The 20989-nt window shown below is 43.4% G+C and overlaps 2 protein-coding genes across 2 annotated transcripts in view; one reads left to right on the top strand and one right to left on the bottom strand.

The window, feature by feature from the left end:
• Window positions 1–10441, top strand: part of GABRR1 (gamma-aminobutyric acid type A receptor subunit rho1) — a 36557-nt gene extending 26116 nt beyond the window's left edge. Inside the window, 5 exon segments of the mRNA XM_045865424.1 lie at window positions 1736–1818; window positions 4391–4531; window positions 6947–7099; window positions 9037–9233; window positions 10148–10441. Of these exon segments, the coding sequence (XP_045721380.1) occupies window positions 1736–1818; window positions 4391–4531; window positions 6947–7099; window positions 9037–9233; window positions 10148–10441 (868 nt within the window).
• Window positions 156–20989, bottom strand: part of PM20D2 (peptidase M20 domain containing 2) — a 38904-nt gene continuing 18070 nt past the window's right edge. The window contains exons 8-9 of the transcript XR_010413692.1: window positions 5090–7132; window positions 156–3873 (exon numbers count right to left, since the gene is read on the bottom strand). The gene's annotated coding sequence lies outside the window, so the exon portion shown is untranslated. The remainder of the gene's footprint in view (window positions 3874–5089; window positions 7133–20989) is intronic.

The following is a 20989-nucleotide window of genomic DNA, read 5'->3' as shown; positions in this document are numbered from 1 at the left end:
GCCAGATGAAGTCTAGTCCAGCACACTGCTGGATGTGATCACAGAAGCACTACATAACAAACAAGGAAGTGGAAAACCTCCTGTGTGTTCAGAATCAAAGTTGTCAGTGAGCCTCCTTGTGGCTAAAAACAGATGCTTTGATTTTTCATCGCAAATGAAATCATAGGTTTGTTTGATTTAAGTGAAAAAAAAAAAAGATGCCTTGATTGTGGGCAGAGGAAAAGATTTGTCAGGTTCATGGCATGCCCACAACTCTCTCCCAAGGCTCTTAAGCAGGCTCCATACCCAGCGCAGAGCCCAATGTAGGGCTCGATCTCACTACCCTGAGATCATGACCTGAGCTGAAATCACGAGTCGGACACTTAACCGACTGAGCCATCCAGATGCACCCCAATAAATCAATTTAAAGAGACATGGGGAAACAAAAATAAACATAGTATGGACTAAACCACAAACTGTGCTTAATGTGTGGTGTGTGAGTTACAAGTTGGAAAAACATCAGGTCAGGGTGCAAAGAACCAGTCTGATATCTGTGATTCTAAAAATATCTGTTCCTAATGCAAAGAGAAGAGATATTCAATCCTTTTGTTGATAGCAAAAACTTCCTACATTTGAGATTTCATTAGCTCTAAGTCACCAAACTTAGGTTCTAGTTTCTTTCTTGCTGGGGATGCCATTAGGTATAGTAGAAACAGAAGCCCACCCATGAGGGGTCCAGCTGCCATCCTGACTCCTCCCCACTCAATCCACCCTGTTTATCAGGATTTCCAGAGGAGATAAGGCTACCCAGCTGCCAGCAATAGACAATCCTTTTCAGATTACAACTATGCCAGACTCAACTGGAATGGGGAAAATAAAGCAGATATTTGGATAATTCAGTTTCAAGAAAGCTCTTTCCCTTGAAATTTCCATTTCAATTAAAAGTGATTTTTTTTTCCCTTTTGGCCATGAATCATCCAGACAGTTTCTACAACTTATACATAGCAATTTTTTTGTGGTTGAAGGAAAAATAGTTTGTTCAGTATCAGCCAATAACTGTTATTCATGTCCTGCCATGAGATTCCCCACGGGACAGGAGATCTTTCGTCTGTGACTCATGATCTGTGTTTATTTATTCTTTGATGCAGAAGCCCATTTTCCTGTGTAAACTCTGAAACAAAACCATCAGAGGCCAGCAAGTGCTTGCATGCTGGTACAAAAAAGTTTTCAGTGTCTTTTCATTACCCTATGATCTCCATGGAATTATCCACTAAAAACACCAATGCCCACTAGGAGATAATTATTATCAATATAAATATATCAACATTGTAAAAAAAAAGTGCCCAATTTGGCCACTGGCAGAAGGGTTTCATTAATATTATTTCTGATATGTTGTATACAAATATTGAATATGGGTAAAATCAATAAAAGAACAGAAAAAATTGGAATTTATCTAAAACCAGAGAACAATATATGGTCCTATGGTTTCTTTTAAGAAACAATGTCATAAGAGTTTTTATTTCCCATTTTTATATCGATTGAGACCATTGCTTCGTTAATATGCTTGAATCTGATAGAAGTTGGTAGAGACACTCTGGAGTTAAACATAAAACCCAGAGTACTACAATGACTATCTAAATCTTGACACTTGGCTTATGAATTATAAGGAGGCAGTTATATTGGAAGGAAGCAGAGCCTTTTTCTGTTCATCATTTTGCAGCCTCTGAAAATTTGTATTTTGTCTTTTTGTTTCTAGGGTTACAGTGACTGCAATGTGCAACATGGACTTCAGCCGATTTCCCCTGGACACACAAACGTGCTCCCTTGAAATTGAAAGCTGTGAGTAGACTGTCCAGGACATCAGCACACAGATGGCGAGTGATTCCCAACACCGCTAACTCTCAGTAGCAGGAACAGCATGTGCTCCTCATTCATGGCTCGTGTTTTTTTCAAGCGATTTTTTTTTTTTTTTTAGATTAAAGCCAAGTGCAGGGTAATTTTGAAAATTAGGAACAAATTTGAAACTAAAACCTCTGTTCCCATAATTGACCCTTTTAAATGCTCTATGGCAATGGTTTTAAACTTGGTTCTGCGGGAACCCGGGCAACTGCTGGGGAGGGGGGTAGAGGGCTCAGCAAATGTGTGTCTCCTTGTGCAGCTATTTCTACCTGCCGTCCAATGCGTGAGCTCATTTTTGATCTGTTTTATTGTTCCTCTGAATAAGATTTCTGTTGAAAAAAAGATTTCTTGGGCGCCTGGGTGGCTCAGTTGGTTAAGCGACTGCCTTCGGCTCAGGTCATGATCCTGGAGTCCCAGGATCGAGTCCCGCATCGGGCTCCCTGCTCGGCAGGGAGTCTGCTTCTCCCTCTGACCCTCCTCCCTCTCATGCTCTCTGTCTCTCATTCTCTCTGTCTCAAATAAATAAATAAAATCTTTAAAAAAAAAAAAGATCTCTTGGCAAAAACAAGTTTGGTAACAATTGCCCGAGGGAACTGCCAAGGTGAACATAGGTGGTGCTAGAGAGCCTCAGGCACAACTGAGGGGCCTCAGGACACTTGCACACACGGACGCCCTGCACAGGTTAAGAGCCAGGAAGAGCAAGACTGAGGCAGCGTCGAGGACTGCTCACTTGCATCTCCAGCTCTCTACACAACTGCTCTCTTTTTCAATCTTTGCCCAAATGCTTCCTCTGGTGGGCACAGTCTGGACTCCCCCATAACTCCTGCTGGCCCACTCCTCCAAGTGAATACCAGCACACGCCCACTGGCCCTTCCTGGCTGGTGACCAAGCCCTAGTGAAGAATCTCTTTGACACAGTGCACCTTTGTAAGCCTGCCTGCATTTGTGGCAATGAGTCAGGGATCCCCTGGCCCCAGCCATCTGGGGCCAAGGAGGGCAGGGATGTTGATGCAGGGGTCAAATGGACAGCTCCATAGGGCACTGACTGTGGGAAAAGGGAGTAATAAATCCCAGGACCGAGGGAGTAATAAATCCCTGGACCAACACCATAGTAGCTTTCCACCTGCTGTCATCTCATCCTCACCAGATCCTGGAAGAAGGTTACTGTTATCTCCATTATACATGGAAGGATGTAACTTGCCTGAGGACATAGCACTAAGGACTTAACTCATTGGCTCCAGTACCCTGCTTTCCCTAGTACACCCAGGCAGCTCCATTGGGAATGGAGCGTCTTCCAGGTTTCATCAGGTAGGATGCACAGAGAAGCAGAATATTGGAGATACATAGTAAGAGATATTGAGTGCAAGGAATTGGCTTGCACGAGCGTGGGGGCTGGTGAGGTAAGTCTGCCATCCGCAGGGCGGGCTGGCGGGAAGGGCAGGCTGGCGGGAAGGGCAGGCTGGGAACCCCCGGGTGGGACCTGAGCCTGCCCTCCACGCGCAGAATTTCTTCTTCTTGGGGAAACCTCAGGTCTGCTCTTAAGGCTTTTCAACTGATTGGATCAGGCCTACCCACGTTATCCTGGATCATCTCCTTTACTTCAAGTGAACTGGTTGTAGGCATCCCGTCCACAAAGCATCTTCAGAGCAACACCTAATTTAGTGTTTGATTGATTAACTGGGTACTCTAGCCCAGCCAAGTGGATACATGAAACCAACCGTCACACAGGTCAAGGGTAAGACATAGAATAAAACAGAGGCATGAAACAGGGCATCCGGGAGCTCCAGAAAGAACTGTTTAACACGTGAGCAGACTGGACTGGCCACTGTTAGGTTTTACCTCCGTTCTGTCCAGGCTGCAGGTAGGTTTGCTCACCTGGAGTCAACGTGTGTGCTCACCTAAAGTAGGCGAGGGTCAGGATGTGGCAGCACCAGAGGGCGTGGTCCTTTCTGGGGGACTCACTGTGATTTTATCCTGGGTAGGAGCACCCGGAAGCCTGCAAGAGAAGGGACTTGTGTTCTGCGGCCATCACTTTATGGGTCCTTTCTCGCTAGAATGCAGCCCTTATTACCTTGCGAGTATTTAAAGATATTCGGCATCAGTGGATGCATTACTACACTTTGGAAGGAGAAAAGAAAGGGCTAAATCAGCCTAGGTTTGTAAGGCAGTTTTGCCACAATCTCATCATTTCTGCTCTGCAAGTATAGCAATTTCATCTGTGTTAACCTAATAAATGGCAGGCTGAATTGTGGGGTGAACGCTTTTGCAGGAATTAGGAGCATTTAGGCTTGAGGGCTTTGCTCTGATGACTTCTGGAAGACTGGGGAGAATTAAGTTGTCTTTTTTAAATGTTGCTTTGCTTTGTTTAGACTGTGGCTTGTTTATTCAAACTCTCTTACCACCATCCCAAGAGTTCGTGTGGGAGACCAGGAGCTGCTCCCACGGAGCCCCACAGACAGGCCGTCTCCCCCCGGCCGCGTGCCTGTGCCTGACACTGTCTCCCATCTTTTCAGATGCCTACACGGAGGACGACCTCATGCTGTACTGGAAAAAAGGCAACGACTCCTTAAAGACAGATGAGCGGATCTCGCTCTCCCAGTTCCTCATTCAGGAATTCCACACCACCACTAAACTGGCTTTCTACAGCAGCACAGGTGGGGGTTAGCCTGGCTGGGTGGGTCGTCCTCTGTTTTAGGGAAGGTGTGAATTGGTTGTCAAGCCGAGCTTGTGCCACGTGGATTTGAAGCCAAAGGTGGAAATCCTAAGTCGGCTCTAGGGGGTGGCAAGCACCGGGGGAGAGGTGATTCGTGCACACCACCAAAGCACCGAAGTGATAAGCTAGAAAATATTAATAAGGCCTCAAACATAAGCGAGGTGAGGAGGTTTGTTTGAGCCAATCATTTTGCCAGTTTAGCAGCTAACATCTCACCCCCCATAGGATTCCCAGAACCCCCTCCTCTGTAGGCAAGAAACAGTTCAGTTTTAGCTCTGTTGATTTCCATTCTCTCTGTCCTACTCAACTAATCTCTCTCTCTCTTTTTCTTTTTCCTGGAACGAATTCTCTCTTAACTATACTGCTTGCACAGGCCCTCTTTATGACCTTGTGAGCTTCCAGGCTCAGGTGGGAATGGGCTTGCCACCCTTCCTTGCCTGGAGGCCTGCCTGTGCTCTTCCTTCTGGCCCTGAGGTGAACAGCTCTCTCCAACCCTTACCTCGGTCTTGACTAATCACCCTTCAGGATGATATTATTCAAATCTTTATGTAGTTTCTTTCTTCTTTCTTTCTTTCTTTCTTTCTTTTTTTCTTTCTTTCTCTCTCTCTCTCTTTCTTTCTTTCTTTCTTCCTTCCTTCCTTCCTTTTTTCCTTTCTTTCTTTCTTCCTTCCTTCCTTCCTCCCTCCCTCCCTCTCTCCTTTCTTCCTTCCTTCCTTCCTTCCTTCCTCCTTCCTTCCCCCTCCTTCCTTTCTTTCTTTCTTTCTTTCTTTCTTTCTTTCTTTCTTTCTTTCTTTCTTTCTTTCTTTCTTTCTTTCTTTCTTCTTTCTTTCTTTTCTTTCTTTCTTTCTTTTCTTTTTCTTTCTTTCTTTCTTTTTCTTTCTTCTTTCTCTTTCTTTCTTTCCTTCCTTCCTTCCTTCCTTCCTGCCTGTAGCTCCATGCCCAGCGTGGAGCCCAACGCAGGGCTTGAACTCATGACCCTGAGATCAAGACCTGAGCTGAGATCAAGAGTCAGATGCTTAGCCGACTGAGCCACCCAGGCGCCCCTCTTTATGTAGTTTCTATTGCCCAAACACTGCATGACTGCACAGGAAGTGCAACCTTTTAAGTCTTCTAATCTGTAACAGGGGGCACTCTTTTATTCCCAGCATATCACGGAAATCCAGCATATCTCATCTTCTGTACACATCACTCAGGAGTCTTGGTTTTTGGGGGACCCCCACTTCATCCTTAGCATTCTGACACTTCCTCTTGTCTTAGTCTGTTTGGGCTGCTATCACAAAATACCGTAGACCAGGTGGCTTCTAAACAACAGAAATTTACTTCTCACAGTTCTGGAAGCTGGGAAGTCCAAGATCAAGATGCTGGCAGAGTCAGTGTCCGATGAGAGCCTGCTTCCTAGTTCATAGACAGCCACCTTCTCGCTGTGTCCTCACATGGGGGAAGGCGCAAGGGAGCAATCTGGGGTCTCTTTTAGAGGGGCACTAATCCCACTCATGATGTAATCACTTCTGAAGGCCCCACCTCCAAATACCATCACATGGAGGATTAGGTTTCAACATACAGATTTGGGGCGGAACACATTCAGTCTACAGCACTTCCACAGTCTCTCTCTGCGACTGCTTTACGATGATAACCATTGCATTATGATTGTCCAAGATGCCAGGCTTTCAAGTTAGTGTTGCCAAGTCTCCATTTCATGTTCAGTCCTCGTCATCCCCGGTTTATCCTGCTTTTTCCTTTTCCTTCCATCTTTCTCTTGTTCCTTTGAACGCCTCCATGCGTATTTCCTCCTTGTAGAGAACACAAGGGTAGAGCTAAAGCATAGCTGCATCTGTGATCGTTCGCTGTTCCTAAATGCAATGTTTGGGTTAGCTTGGTATTTCAACTTTAAATCACTGTCCTCCATAAAGAAATCTAAAGGGGCTTGTTTAAATAAATGTTTTTCAAACTTTATCATGCATATAAATCATGTGGAGAGTATTGTTAAAAAAGGAGATTATGATGCAGTAGATCTGGGGTGGGGCTGAGAGTCTGCATTTCCAACAAGCAGCCAAGTGATGGTGACATTGCTGGACTCTGCCCCAAACGATGAGTAACAAGAGTCTTAAATGGACTTGTCAAGGGGCTTCCTTTCCGTACAGGACAGGGGCCAAAGATGTCTTGAGAGGGACTCACCCATGTGGTGTAGGTTATCATAATCACTCTATCCCATGGTTTTTCTCACTTCCACTCTGTAAAGGTATGGCAAGTTTCCAGTGAAGTGTCTAAGGCGTTTATGAGTCCCTGAATAGAATGGGTTGTGTGCAGGAGCTGAGTCGCTATGGTGTGTGTGATCTTTTCTTCCTGTGTCCCCCAGGCTGGTACAACCGTCTGTACATTAACTTCACGTTGCGACGCCACATCTTCTTCTTCTTGCTCCAAACTTACTTTCCTGCCACCCTGATGGTCATGCTGTCCTGGGTGTCCTTCTGGATTGACCGCAGAGCTGTGCCCGCCAGAGTCCCTTTAGGTAAGGAACATCTCAAGTGTGTCTTTCAGACACCTGAAAATGCAAGTAATTTCTTCCAGATGAAACCATTCATTTCAAATTGTTTCTAAACCCCTGTTGGCATGATATCTTGGAAACACCAGGTTATTGATTCACAGGTAAAATGCCATTATTAAGACCCTATGTGGCAAAACTGTTTCCAGGGCCCCACGTGTGCCCATGCAAACAACCTACCTTTAGTTTTGTTAGAACCGTGTTCTGGGGTCGATGGTCCTGGTGTGTGGGTGCTTTTTCTGCCTACCTACATAGGGAAACCACGTTCTATAACAGGGTTTCTCTAAAGGAGGCCCAAGGGATCTTTGCAATGGAATCTCTGGGGGAAATTGTTAAAAATGAAGAATCCTGTCTCATCTACATGTATAGAGTCAGAATCCCTGAGAAAGGACTGGAACCTACATTTTGAACAAGGTCTCCCGGTAACTCTTATACATACTCAGGTCTGACAATCCCTACTCCGTAAGCATTTCACGAATAGCTATTTGCCATCAACTCTCTCCCTTACCTTAAATGTCACACCCACTCAGTCACATCACCATCGCTCAGATGGTTCCGAGGCTTCAAGAGGGAGGGTGACCCCCCCCAGATTTTAGTGACACTGAGTTGGAGCTGGCCCTTAAGGTGACCCCATTCCCCTGTGATTTGGTATTTGCCAAGCAAATGTTCTGAGCTTAATTTGAAATCCCAGGCAAACACCCCTGACAAATGCCCTGTCCTTTAACAGTTGTTCTATAGCTTGAACAGTTACTGTGCTAAATAAACAAACATTCTAGTTTTAAAAATCTATGTTTTAAAAATCTAAATGAGGTTAACATCATTCTTGGTAAAATTAACCCCTGCATCCTCAAGTCAACATTGCTGAATGCGCAGCCAGGTCCAGCATGGGGATGGTTGTCAGAATTGCTCTCACAGCTGATAATACAGGCCCAGGACTGCAAGATTCTACACCAGCAACAAGGACACAAGTACTGAAATATACCTAGTGCACTTTTCCCCCTTTTTGGAGAAGTAGTTATAAGAAACACATATATAGGGGCGCCTGGGTGGCTCAGTTGGTTGGGCAACTGCCTTCGGCTCAGGTCATGATCCTGGAGTCCCAGGATCGAGTCCCGCATCGGGCTCCTTGCTCAGCGGGGAGTCTGCTTCTCTCTCTGATCCTCCTCTCTCTCATGCTCTCTCTCTCTCTAATAAAATAAAATAAAATAAAATAAAATAAAGAAACACATATATACCTGCTTGTATATATAATCTCTATTTTTATTTATTTATTTACTATTTTTTAAGATTTTATTTTTTAAAGTAATTTCTATGTAGGGGGTTGAACTCACAACCCTGAGATTGAGAGTCGCATGCTCTACTGACTGAGCCAGCCAGGTGCCCCTATAAATCTGTTTTAACCAATTGAATGGAAATAAATATCTTGCTGCCAAAAATATCTAGGGTGGGCTCTCTACAGAAGGACAAGGTGAGACAGGTGTCACGAGTATGTGGAGGGGGGGAATGGGTAAGTATGAGAGGTGGAGGAACAGGAGAAGCTTCATAAAAGCTAAATCTTTAGGGGCGCCTGGGTGGCTCAGTCGGTAAAGAGTCTGCCTTCAGCTCAGGTAGTGATCTCAGGGTCCTGGGATCCAGCCCCATGACAAGCTCTCTGCTCAGCGAGGAGTCTGCTTCTCCCTCTCCCTCTGTTCTCTCTCTCTTGCTCTCGCTCTCTCAAATAAATAAATAAATCTTAAAAAAAAAAAAGCTAAATCTTGAGAGATGATTTGGTGTTTGCTAGACAGAGGGGCAGAGATGGAGATTTCTAGGCACAAGGAGCAGAAGGGACAAAGAAGAGAGGCATGAAGCTCCCCCAGGGGTTCAGTGAAAGGCAAACGCCTGCTTATTTCTCACTCTGTTTGCAGGTATCACCACCGTGCTGACCATGTCCACCATCATCACGGGCGTGAACGCCTCCATGCCCCGCGTCTCCTACATCAAGGCGGTGGACATCTACCTCTGGGTCAGCTTCGTGTTCGTGTTCCTGTCGGTGCTGGAGTACGCAGCCGTCAACTACCTGACCACCGTGCAGGAGCGCAAGGAGCGCAAGCTGCGCGAGAAGGTGACCTTACCACAAGTGAGGTGTCTGCTCAGGGACAGAGCCTGGTCCGGCTCAGGACCGTAAGCAGGTCAGACCTTCTCTGTAAATTGGGGTGGTGACACCCCCTCCTCCACCTACTTCACCAGTTGGTGTGAAAAGCAAACAAAATAATATGTTAAAACAGTGGGAAATTTACCCTGGGCTACATCTTTCAGTCTTTCAAATATTTATTTAGCACCTATCACATACCAGCAGCTAAGCCAAGTTAATTAAGACAAAGTCCCTTTAATCATGGTGGTGTTCATTGTTTAGTGCTAAAAATAGATGACAGTTCAACATGGTGAAACAAGTATTTGTGAACCCAGAGGTGTAATTAAAAAAACAAACAAACAAATAAACAAAACTTCCAGGGAAGCACATTCTCCATTCTAAGAACTTTCCTTTCATATGTGACCCCCGGGATCATCTTCCCTCCCACCCAGCTTTTCTTTCTTCCTCCTGTCTGCAGTCAAATGGTTATTTCCTCCAGAGAACTAGAACTAAGTAGGACTAAACTATTTCCACAATGCTATACATTTCAATCCCCACCCGATCACACTACACACACGTAATGTTATCTGAAAACATTCTTATCGGGGCTCCTATCAGTTTATGACCTCAGGGAGAACAGGACAATTATCTGATCATGAACCTTCAGGGGTTGGTCTCTGAGACGATGCGATGTTCCCTCAGAGTTGCTCCGCTCCGCAAACTTGGAACAAAACAGGACACCTGCTCTTTTAGCATGTCTGCAGTGCCGACACCATTATTTTCCCATGCCCCTCCCCTAACTGGGAATAAAAGAAACTAGAAAAGGCAACCCCCGACTGGCATGTGGTTTCTTCTGAGAGCTGGAGCTGAGCTCGCATCCCAGTGTGTGTTTGCTGTGTTCGCAGCTTCCTTGCACCTGTGGCATACCCCAGCCACGCGGGGTCATGCTGGACGGCAGCTACAGTGACGGGGAGGTTAATGACCTGGGCAACTACATACCGGAGAATGGAGAGAAGCCAGACAAGATGATGGTGCAGCTGACCTTGGCCTCGGAGAGGAGCTCGCCCCAGAGGAAAAGCCAGAGGAGCAGCTATGTGAGCATGAGGATCGACACCCATGCCATTGATAAATACTCCAGGATAATTTTTCCAGCGGCATATATTTTATTCAATTTAATATACTGGCCTATTTTCTCATAAATGCCTGTTAACTCTATAAATTTCACATTCTTCTGTATGTACCACAGAAATACCTGTATGATGAAAGTAATTTAAGGTTATGATGCAATTAAAATTCCCACTACCCGCCCTTCACCAGCTTTCCAAAACTACATGGACAAGACACTCCCTGGTTTAATTTGCACTTGTTAACCACCTATTGTATCCTCAGCATTATACTCGGTGCTGCCAGGAATAGGACACCTGTAGCAACTGGTGATACTTGTTACCAGGATCCCCTGGAAGAGCACCCTGCCCATGTTGTGGACACACTGTAGCTCAACCTCTTTTAGACCCTAGGTGCTTATTCACATGAATGATGCCCTCCATGTGCATGTCATTATATTCTCTGGACTAGATGGAATTGGGAAGCACCTAAAACTCGCATGGAACATACATGCCCCCAAATCCCCACTTTGACCAAAATTAATGTTTCATGTCACAGTCTATTCCCTATTTTTCAATGTGTCTCCTCATGTTTATTTTAATACAAGGCAACAATAATTTTCCTATTTTTATTTACGTCTTATGGTTCATGAGGTTTCACTTCTTCAGAAGCAAAGCTCTTTAGACTGGTGCAATGGCTTCTGATTTGGGGCAGAGCGGGGAGTTTCCCTGGTAGGGAGACTATGAAGAAGAGGGTCTGTGTTCTGTCAGTTCTGTCATAGAGATAACTAGCCTAGAAAAGTTGTGTTTCAGTGTTTCCTGTTTCATAATCACTGTTTCATGTAGCTCCACCGTGGAGCATGTCCTAGTTCAAAGTGAAGTCCTTTCTCAGTAGTGTGATACCTTCCCTGAGGAACTTGGAAATAGACAGTTTTCTGCACAAACATTTCAAGAAAATGCATCATTTGGGACTACTACCTGTTACTCATTAGGATGAGAAATACTCACATGGTTTCTGAAGAAAAAAAGAACACCAGAAAGAAAAAGAAATGGGAAGACATCACTGAACATCTCTAGTTATACTTAGTGAATGCCACCATTTTCTGTGAACCAGAAAACAATGGCCATCTCTCGCCAGGGCATGGGATAAGAGAGAGCGTTCTAATTTGATGTATTATTTAAAAATATAAATAAGTTATTAATACTATATATCTACAGGATCAACCCCCACCAAATTTATCCAAATAGCATTTGTTTGAAACTCACTTTAATAAAGTGAATTCTATACACAATGATGTCATTTTCTTTCCACAGTTAATTGAACTTCATATGAGAACCATACTTCATTCTAATATGTAAATAAAACCACATTTGCCCAAATCCTAATTACAAGGTAATCTCCCATTTCCCCCAATAAAAACTCATGAAAACGGGCGCCTGGGTGGCTCAGTTGGTTAAGCGACTGCCTTCGGCTCAGGTCATGATCCTGGAGTCCCGGGATCGAGTCCCATATTGGGCTCCTTGCTCAGCAGGGGGTCTGCTTCTCCCTCTGCTCTCTCAAATAAATAAATAAAATCTTTAAAAAAAAAAAACTCATGAAAACAAAGGTTTTTGGCAAACTCAAGAAGATACGTAAAGGGATATAGATGAAATAAACATTAGCTTTTGATATTTAAAGACATTTTTAAGCATTACTTTTTTCATGCTTATTTTATGAAACGATTTCAATCAAACTCTTCACAAACATCCTTGCCACTCACTTCTTCCTCATGACCAGAGCCCCTCTGAGTCATCTAACAAGGTTTCCAGGGCACATCATCTGAATTTCCATCTACTTTGTTTGGAAAACTCATATAGGATGCTGTATTAGCCTGCTCAGGCTGCCTTAGCAGCTGGCTGAAACAACATGAATTTATTTTCTCTTGGTTCTGGAGGCTGGAAGTCCAAGATCAGGGTGTTGGCAGGTTGGTTTCTCCTGAGCTCTCCCTCCTTGACTTGCAGATGCCCACATTCTTGCTATGTCCTCGCATGGCCTTTTTCTCTGAGCCCATGCATCCCTGGTGTCTCTTTCTTTTCTATAAGGACACTAGACATACTGGATTAGAACTCCACCCTTATGATCTCATTTACCTTAATTGCCCCTTTAAAAGCCCTATCTCCAAATAAGTCACAGTGGGAGTGAAGACTTCAACATATAAATTGGGGACAGAGTGGGGCAAAATTCAGTCCAGAATAGATGTCCATGGGAATTATTCATTTGCATAATAATACATCTTATAGGTGTTTACTCTTGATCTTTATAACGTAATCACATACAGTATTGTTTTTTAAAGTTTATAGTGATATCCACACTGGTAGTTAGGAAGAAAAAACGATTCAATTCATGCTAAATTTCTTTGCTGTCTTAAAGCAATTCTCTCAGGTGACCTCTTCAAGCATTTCAATGCTAATGTTTTCTCAAGGCCATACTTTGCTGTCAAAGCTATGTGTTTGAGAGAACTCTAATACGACTTTGTAAAGACCCAAATATAAAGCAACTATTTCTGATGGATAATTTTGGAGAGAACCTCACCATGTATGTGGGCATCTATAGTACTTAATAAACTTTTGCTGGCATGACTGGAGAATAGGAAGATGTGGTTAATAATATTGTCTGGTTAAGAGGCAGGTACCATCATATGCCCATATTGAATAATTTTTCAAGAGTCAAAATACTGGGGGCCCCTGGGTGGCTCAGATGGTTAAGCGTCTGCCTTCGGCTCAGGTCATGATCCCAGGGTCCTGGGATCGAGCCCCGCATCAGGCTCCCTGCTCAGTGGAGAGTCTGCTTCTCCCTCTCCCTCTGCCTGCCCTCCCCTTGCTTGTGCTCGCTGTCAAATAAAAAAAAAATCTTAAGAAAAAAGTCACGGGCGCCTGGGTGGCTCAGTTGGTTAAGCGACTGCCTTCGGCTCAGGTCATGATCCTGGAGTCCCTGGATGGAGTCCCGCATCGGGCTCCCTGCTCAGCAGGGAGCCTGCTTCTCCCTCTGACCCTCCCCCCTCTCATGTGCTCTCATTCTCTCTGTCTCAAATAAATAAATAAAATCTTTAAAAAAAAAGTCAAAATACTGTAAAATACAGTTGATTTGAACTGTATCAAACATAATTTATTCTCTGGTAGTTCAGAGGGTAGTTCAGGATTTTGAGGGTTTATCATCATTGTTGTGCTATAATGTGGACATCATAAAGATGTGCAGAGTGTTAGCCAGGAAGGAACTGGGGTTAGTCAGACCAGCTTTTACTTAATGGCAATATTCTCTTTCTGTGTCATATATCCCTAACCAATAGTCATTAGTTTTTTCATAATTCATATTTTTTTAAATGATCAGCTTTTTTTTTTTTAAAGATTTTATTGATTTGACAGCAAGAGAGAGAGCACAAGCAGGGGGAGCGGCAGAGGGAGAGGGAGAAGCACACTCCCCACTGAGCAGGGAGCCCGACGCGGGGCTCGATCCCAGGACCTGAGATCATAACCCGAGCTGAAGGCAGACGCTTAACGACTGAGCCACCCAGGCTCATAATTCATATTTTAGAGAAGAGTGGTGATGCTAGATTTTAGGAAGAATAAAAAATGGCTTGTTAGTAACAATGAAACCTCACATTTGTAAAACCCAGTTATAAACAAGTACTTTTTTTTTTTTTTTAAGTAGGGTGGAGCCCAGTGCAGGGCTTGAACTCACAATCCTGAGATCAAGACCTGAGGTGAGATCAAGAGTTGGATGCTTAACCTACTGAGCCACCCAGGTGCCCCAGAAACAAGTACTTTTTTTTTTTTTTAAAGATTTTATTTATTTATTTGTCAGAGACAGAGAGGGAGAGAGCGAAAGCGCACAAGCAGGGGGAGCAGCAGGCAGAGGGAGAAGCAGGCTTCCCGCCGAGCAGGGAGCCCGATGCGGGACTCGATCCCAGGACCCTGGGATCATGCCCTGAGCCGAAGGCAGACGCTTAACCTTCTGAGCCACCCAGGCGCCCCACAAACAAGTACTTTTGATGTGGCACTTTGGGGTCTGGGAGCAAATGGTCAAGAAGGAATTTTTGAGATGTCTTTGGTGCAAAAAGTGTGTGTGTGTGTGTGTGTGTGTGTTTTAAGAGTGCCAAAAAAGGTGGTTTTATTAAATGGACAGGGCCCCGTGGGCAGAAAGCTGCATTGGGCTTGTGAGGAGTGACTGATTACATACTTTCAAGTTGGGAGGAGGTTAGGTTCTCTAAGGAATTTGGAAGCAAGGTTTCCAGGACCTTGGGGGCCAGCTGTTGTTCGGATAAGGTCATTTACTTCTGTCTAGTAAACCCTTAGTCAGAAGACCCTTCAAATGTGTATCAGTGGGCCATCTGTTTGGATGGTTGCTAACATATCTTGGAGAGGTAGAGATAAAGGAAGTTTCCAAAGGGAATTTCGTATGTTAAAGAAGACTTACAGGATCCTGGAGGTAGGGCTAATGTCAAGCTGAAGTTGCCTTTGGCCTCTAGCAGAGTACTAATACTGAAGCAGTTGAGCTCTTTGAGGAAGGACGGTCACTCTGCCTGTCCCAAGTACTTGTCAATGGGCTGGAAGTTGTAAGGAAGTTTAATTTTTTTCTGCATTTCTTTCGCCTTTGTTCTCCACATCATTTTCAGATAGTGTATTTGTATTAAAGATTCCTAAGTTTCAAGTACAAAAACCTTTCATTTTGTGGTAACTCACTAAAGAACTCATACGAAGAGACATAGACTAAGAAGTCAGTGAAGGGGGGCGCCTGGGTGGCTCAGTTGGTTAAGCATCTGCCTTTGGCTCAGGTCATGATCTTCTATCCTGGGATAGAGCCCCACATTGGGCTCCCTGCTCAGCAGGGAGCCTGCTTCTCCCTCTCCCTCTGCCCCTCTCCCGGCTTGTGCTTGCTCTCTTTCTCTCTCTCATATAAATAAATAAAATCTTTAAAAAAAAAAAAAGTCGGTGAAAGAAAAGAATAAGATGAACTCTTGATGAAAATTTAATATCTAATTAGCAGGGAAAAAAACAAACAACACTTCCATTTTCAGGCCAAATGAGAGTTGAACACAACCCTAACGACTGCAAGATAAAATTCAAACTCTTTTCGGTCTATACAGCATTCGACAGTTTGATTTGTCTGATGAATGTGACAGCACCTTTGGCATTTTGTAGCTTGAACCCTCCTATACGTATCTGATTCTCCAATATATAAAAGCCCTTTCAACTTTTTATAGCTCTCATTTATTCTAAAAACTGAAAATAAGACAGGGAAACACAATGTATAAAGAAATGCAAAAAGTAAATACTCCCCAAATCCCCACCATTTCCTTGGTTTAAAAATTTAATTGACTTTTTTTTTTTTAAAGATTTTATTCATTTATTTGCCAGAGAGAGAGAGCACAAGCAGGGAGAGCAGCAGAGAGAGGGAGAGGGAGAAGCAGGTTCCCTGCTGAGCAAGGAGTCCGATGAAGGACTCGAACCCAGGACCCTGGGATCGTGACCTGAGCTGAAGGCAAACGCTTAACCGACTGAGCCACCCAGGTGTCCCTTAATTGACATTTTTAAGAGTAGTATTAACACTGGGGAAAACTGGAGCAAGAAAAAAGGTTCTGGCAACAAATATTAATCTTAATTTTGGGGGCTCGCAACATAGAATCTAGACGAATGTAATTCTAAAACATTGTCCCTAAAAATGACGGATTCCAAGGAAATGAAAATTCTTGTAGGCTGAGAGGTCAATGGAATTATTTGATAAGGATTAAATAAAGAGGCACGGAAGTTGCTTTAGGAAATTTTCCTGGTCACAATAGCAAGATTTCTTGTATGCAAAGGCCAAGTTTTAAATCTCATTCAGGCACGTTTTAACAGGATTCCACTTGTAACTTTCCAGTAGGTTTCTTCCTCTTACATCTTCTATTGGAAAGCAATCAACTTTAGTATTGCCCAATTTAATGATATGCCTAGAAAAATCATTCCAGCATGATGAGAAAAGAAAAAATGATCTCTGCAAATTTCTCAATATTCACCGAAAATTGGCACCATTTTCTCATGCGGTACATCTGCACACAACTATCCTTATATGAAAATCAATTTGAATGTTCTGGCTTCTCCCCAAAATACCATGACTACAACTTAATATGAACCTGGCCACATAATACTACTGGCTTTGCCATTTCAACTAGTTAACGATCTTTGCAAAATTGTCTTTAGCTATGAAATACGGCGTCACTGTACTCACATATGTCTGGTGGATTTCCCTAAAAACTAAAGATTTAAGGTTCAGCTTCACAACTATTTTCCCATTTTGTAATACTGTTCCGTAACACAATTATCATTGCATTCTTCAAGTTGGATTTCCATATTGGGAAATATTTGCTGCATCTATTTTTTTTACTTCTTTTTTTAAAATTTTTATTATTTATTTATTTATTTGACAGAGAGAGACACAGTGAGAGAGGGAACACAAGCAGGGGAAGTGAGAGAGGGAGAAGCAGGCTTCCCGCGGAGCAGGGAGCCCGATGCGGGGCTCGATCCCAGGACCCCGGGATCATGACCTGAGCCGAAGGCAGACGCCCAACGACTGAGCCACCCAGGCGCCCTGCTGCATCTATTTTTAATTGGGATAAAAATACAATTTGATTCTTGCAACTCAGATATCCCCAGAGCAGGGTTGGCATTATCTAGTAATGTGTTAAGAAAGCAGAATCTCAGTACCCGCCTTCCACCTTCTCAATTACAACCCGTATTTTAACAAGATCCCGTAGGTGATTCATTTGGGGCAAGGATGCACCCAAGGCAGAACAAAAGAGAAGTTTATTGATCACACTGCAGGACAGCAGTGGGCAAGACAGTAAAGGAGAGACTGCAGGAGGTAGTGGGGAGAGGCCACAGTTATAGGGCGGCAAAAGGGAGTATGGGGATATATGGAATTTTCTAAACCTTTTTTGGTAATCTTAGGAACTGCGCCTGGTTGTGAGTAGCCCATTGGGCAGTTAGGGCCTATGGCTATTTCGAGGTGGGTCACTTAAAGAGCCTCTTTGTATCCAGCTCAGTGGTCGCTGTGGGTCCTTTTGCCTTGCTCAGGATTCCATTGCTCAAGTGTTGCCTAAAGCAGCCTCCACAATTCATCCGTACATTCAAATTAGCCAAAGCTCTGAACTAGGCTCACATAACCATACATCTTCGAGTATCATTCGCGAGTGATATAAGAGCTACATTTATACATTCAACAACTCAATATTGAGGGCTTACTATATGTGCTAAGCACTGTGTTAAGAGCCAAAGCTGATCCGTTGATCTCAAACAAGTTGGTCAAGAACATTGCTCCTCCACCCCCCACCCACCCGTCCATTAAGTCTACAGCCCTCAAGCATCAAACGCAGCTTAAAAAACACAAATGCCTCTACAAAATAGGAAGAAATGTTTGTCCTGGAAACTTCAAAAATATTTCTCCACCACAAAGCTCAACTAATTTTTTTTTTTTAATTCTAAGGGCGTATGAATCTTAGTTACCTTAGTAACTAACTACCTCAGTTACCTTAGTTACCAAATCTAAGTGCAGCTTTGGGAAGTAAATTTATAAAAAGCAGAAAAAACTCATAATCCTATTAAGCAGAGGCAACTAGTACTGCTTTTTTTTCTGTACATTTTTATATAGTTGCCATTATATCTTATATACAAATTGATTTTGGTTCTTTTCTGTAACATAGCATGACCATTTTCCTACTAAGAGCTCCTTATATTCTGCAGCCATTAAAATCATTCCATATTTTAAACACACAAGACAATCTTCCCCTTAATATTGGACAAAAAATAATACTGTGATGAATACTCTTAGATATATATTCTTGTCAGACTCTGTTTCCTTACACCGACAATGAATGTCTGGAATGGATGTTCATTTGAGATCAATATTCTTTATTATGTTATAGTAGTGTGATTCTAGGTTCCTAGTTTTCTAGGACTTTAAAAATCACAAATGGGATTAAACCATACCTTAGTAGTATCTGACAATATGGAACAGCAACCCACTCATACTAGCTTAAGAAAGAAATAGAAGGGGGCACCTCAGTGGCTCAGTCATTAAGTGTCTGCCTTCGGCTCAGGTCATGATGGTCCTGGGACTGAGCCCCGCATCGGGCTCCCTGCTCTGCGGGAAGCCTGCTTCTCCCTCTTCTACTCCCCCTGCGTGTGTTCCCTCTCTTGCTGTGTCTCTGTCAAATAAATAAAATCTTAAAAAAAAAAAAAGTGCCTTCAGCTCAGGTCATGATCCCGGGGTCCTGGGATCGAGCCCCAAGTCAGGGCTCCCTGCTCAGTGGGGAGTCTGCTTCTCCCTCTCCTCCCTGCTCATGCTCTCTTGCTATCTCTATCGCTATCTTTGTCTCTCTCTAATAAATAAATAAAATCTTCAAAAAAAAAAAAAAAAAGAAAGAAATAGAATACAGGGGAATCTCACCTTTAAATAAAGTAAACAGAAGTCCAGCTGGGCCTGATGAACACTGCAAAGATTTCAGACAGCTTTCTTTTTTAGGCAGTATAGCACCTTTCTTACATTTCTGGGTGATTGCTGTATTGGCTACTAAGCTTGTCCTCTGCACATACATGACATTCAGCTCCAGATTTGTCTTTAAACTTCTAGGGCTCATCGTCATCTAAATGACACCCCCACCCCAGGAGAGCTAATTCGAGTGCCTCCCCATCCATATCAGAATTCCAGGTCAGTTTGTATAGGTCTTCTGGAGAGCTGAAAGAGGGTAAACTAGCTCTTCAAGAGACAGGAAAGGAATTAGCAACCAGAATCAGATTAAGACTTTTTCCTCCTCTGCCTACCCTGAGCTCAGTGATGGTTGTCGGCAAATGAGCCAAAACGAGAGGGATCCTTCAGACTATTAAAAACAAGAAACAAAACAAAACAAATAAATACAAAAACAAAAGTTTCAGCAACTGGTTCAACATGTAGGACATGCTTTTGAGTATGCAGAAAGTTGATTTCCCTGGCAGTGGGAATGCACGTATCTAAGGCCATATATTAAAAGATAATAAATATGGCTGTGACAAATCATGGTGAGGACAGAAAACAAATCTTGTTAGTGAAATTATGTTCTTGTCATCTTAGAATAAGAAATTTGTGGGCACGTGGGTGGCTCAGTCAGTTAAGCATCTGCCTTCTGCTCAGGTCATGATTTCAGGGCCCTGGGATCAAGAGGCTCCACGGGGAGCCTCTTCTCCCTCTACCTCTGCCTCTCCCTTTTCTCTCTGTCTCTCATGAATAAATAAAGAAAATCTTAAAAAAAAATAAATTTGTGCTTTGTGAATTCATTTCTGAGCTTTTGTTATTTTTTTTCTTTTTGATTTCCTAAATTCATTTTTGTCCAATCTTAGATCCACGGAGAAAAGAAATCATATTTAGGCCAGGAGAACTTAGTAAGTGGCAGAGGATGGAAGGGTGTAGAGAGCAAGATGGAGTCACTCAGGTCAAGCAAGAGCCTGTTTCAAATAGGGACCTGTGTTAAGCAATGATGTAGAGTTAAGGGTACTGCAGAGGGGCACCTGGGTGGCTCAGCAGGTTAACTGTCTGGCTCTTGATCTCAGCTCAGGCCTTGATCTCAGGGTCCTGAGCTCAAGCTCCATGTTGGGCTCCACACGAGGTGTGCAGCCTACTTAGAAAAAAAAGGGGGGTACTGCAGCCACAAGATATCGCTGGGATCAGCATCATGTGACACCTCAGAACTGGTAACAACCACAAGCAGAAGCAGGGGCCCAAGACCAATTAAAATCCCTTTGAAATGGAGAGGATTTTTGCAGCAAATTGTCACTCTTCAGACATGACCCCTCTATGTCTGACCACTTAAGGCAGCTGCCAGATTGATCTCTGAAAACTGAGATCCTTTACTGCGGGAGCATAATAAGCAGCGTATGTCGAGCTGACCCGACCTAGGTCTTATCTCAACCTCAACCACACCCACAGATTGACTTCTATTTCCTACACCCTTCTGTTATCTTGCTATATTGTGTGGCTTGTCTTACGTTCTGCTCCGTGGGCTGGGTAAGAAGTCAAGTTAATCACATGGTGAAATGTCATTGAGTTTGGAATCCTGAACCTGCTTTTAAATTATGATTAACTTTGCCTCATGATTAGATAAAGCTGACACTGTGGAAAGACACAATTCACGTGTGCGCCTTCATAGCGTGCATCACGACAAAGGGGTCGTGGCAGCAGCAGAGGATGGAACAGGGGCTAAAATCTGATTGGAGATGCCTAGAGATAAAAACCCAAGAGAACCATGGTTGCAATCTCTTTCTGCCTGGGATTTTCTATCAGAAGCTCTTCTTATATATATATATATTTGTACACGGGACCTTCTCTTAAAGAACACCCACCTAAGTGGGTTTTGTGACTTGGGATGAATGGTTCCCCTACCACAACACATGATCTTCCTGTAAGGAATGGTCGGGTCAGATGACAAGGCACGCATGAGGTGATTGATCATTAATCCTGAATCCGTATCATTTATAGGCAGTTAACAATGCTTGGATTTAGGTTTGGAATTCCTTGAGTAAATTAAGCTCAAATGGGAAAACATGAAGTTTCTGAACTGCTTTCCATTCTCCTGAGCTAAACAAAATACTGCATCAGAT

This window comes from Mirounga angustirostris, unplaced genomic scaffold (assembly GCF_029215605.1).
Source record: "Mirounga angustirostris isolate CCGP_5_RB_7025 unplaced genomic scaffold, mMirAng1.0.hap1 SCAF_8, whole genome shotgun sequence".
In the NCBI taxonomy this organism is placed as follows: domain Eukaryota; kingdom Metazoa; phylum Chordata; class Mammalia; order Carnivora; family Phocidae; genus Mirounga; species Mirounga angustirostris.
Note: the sequence above shows the minus strand (reverse complement) of the source record. Positions and strands in the feature narration are given on the sequence as shown.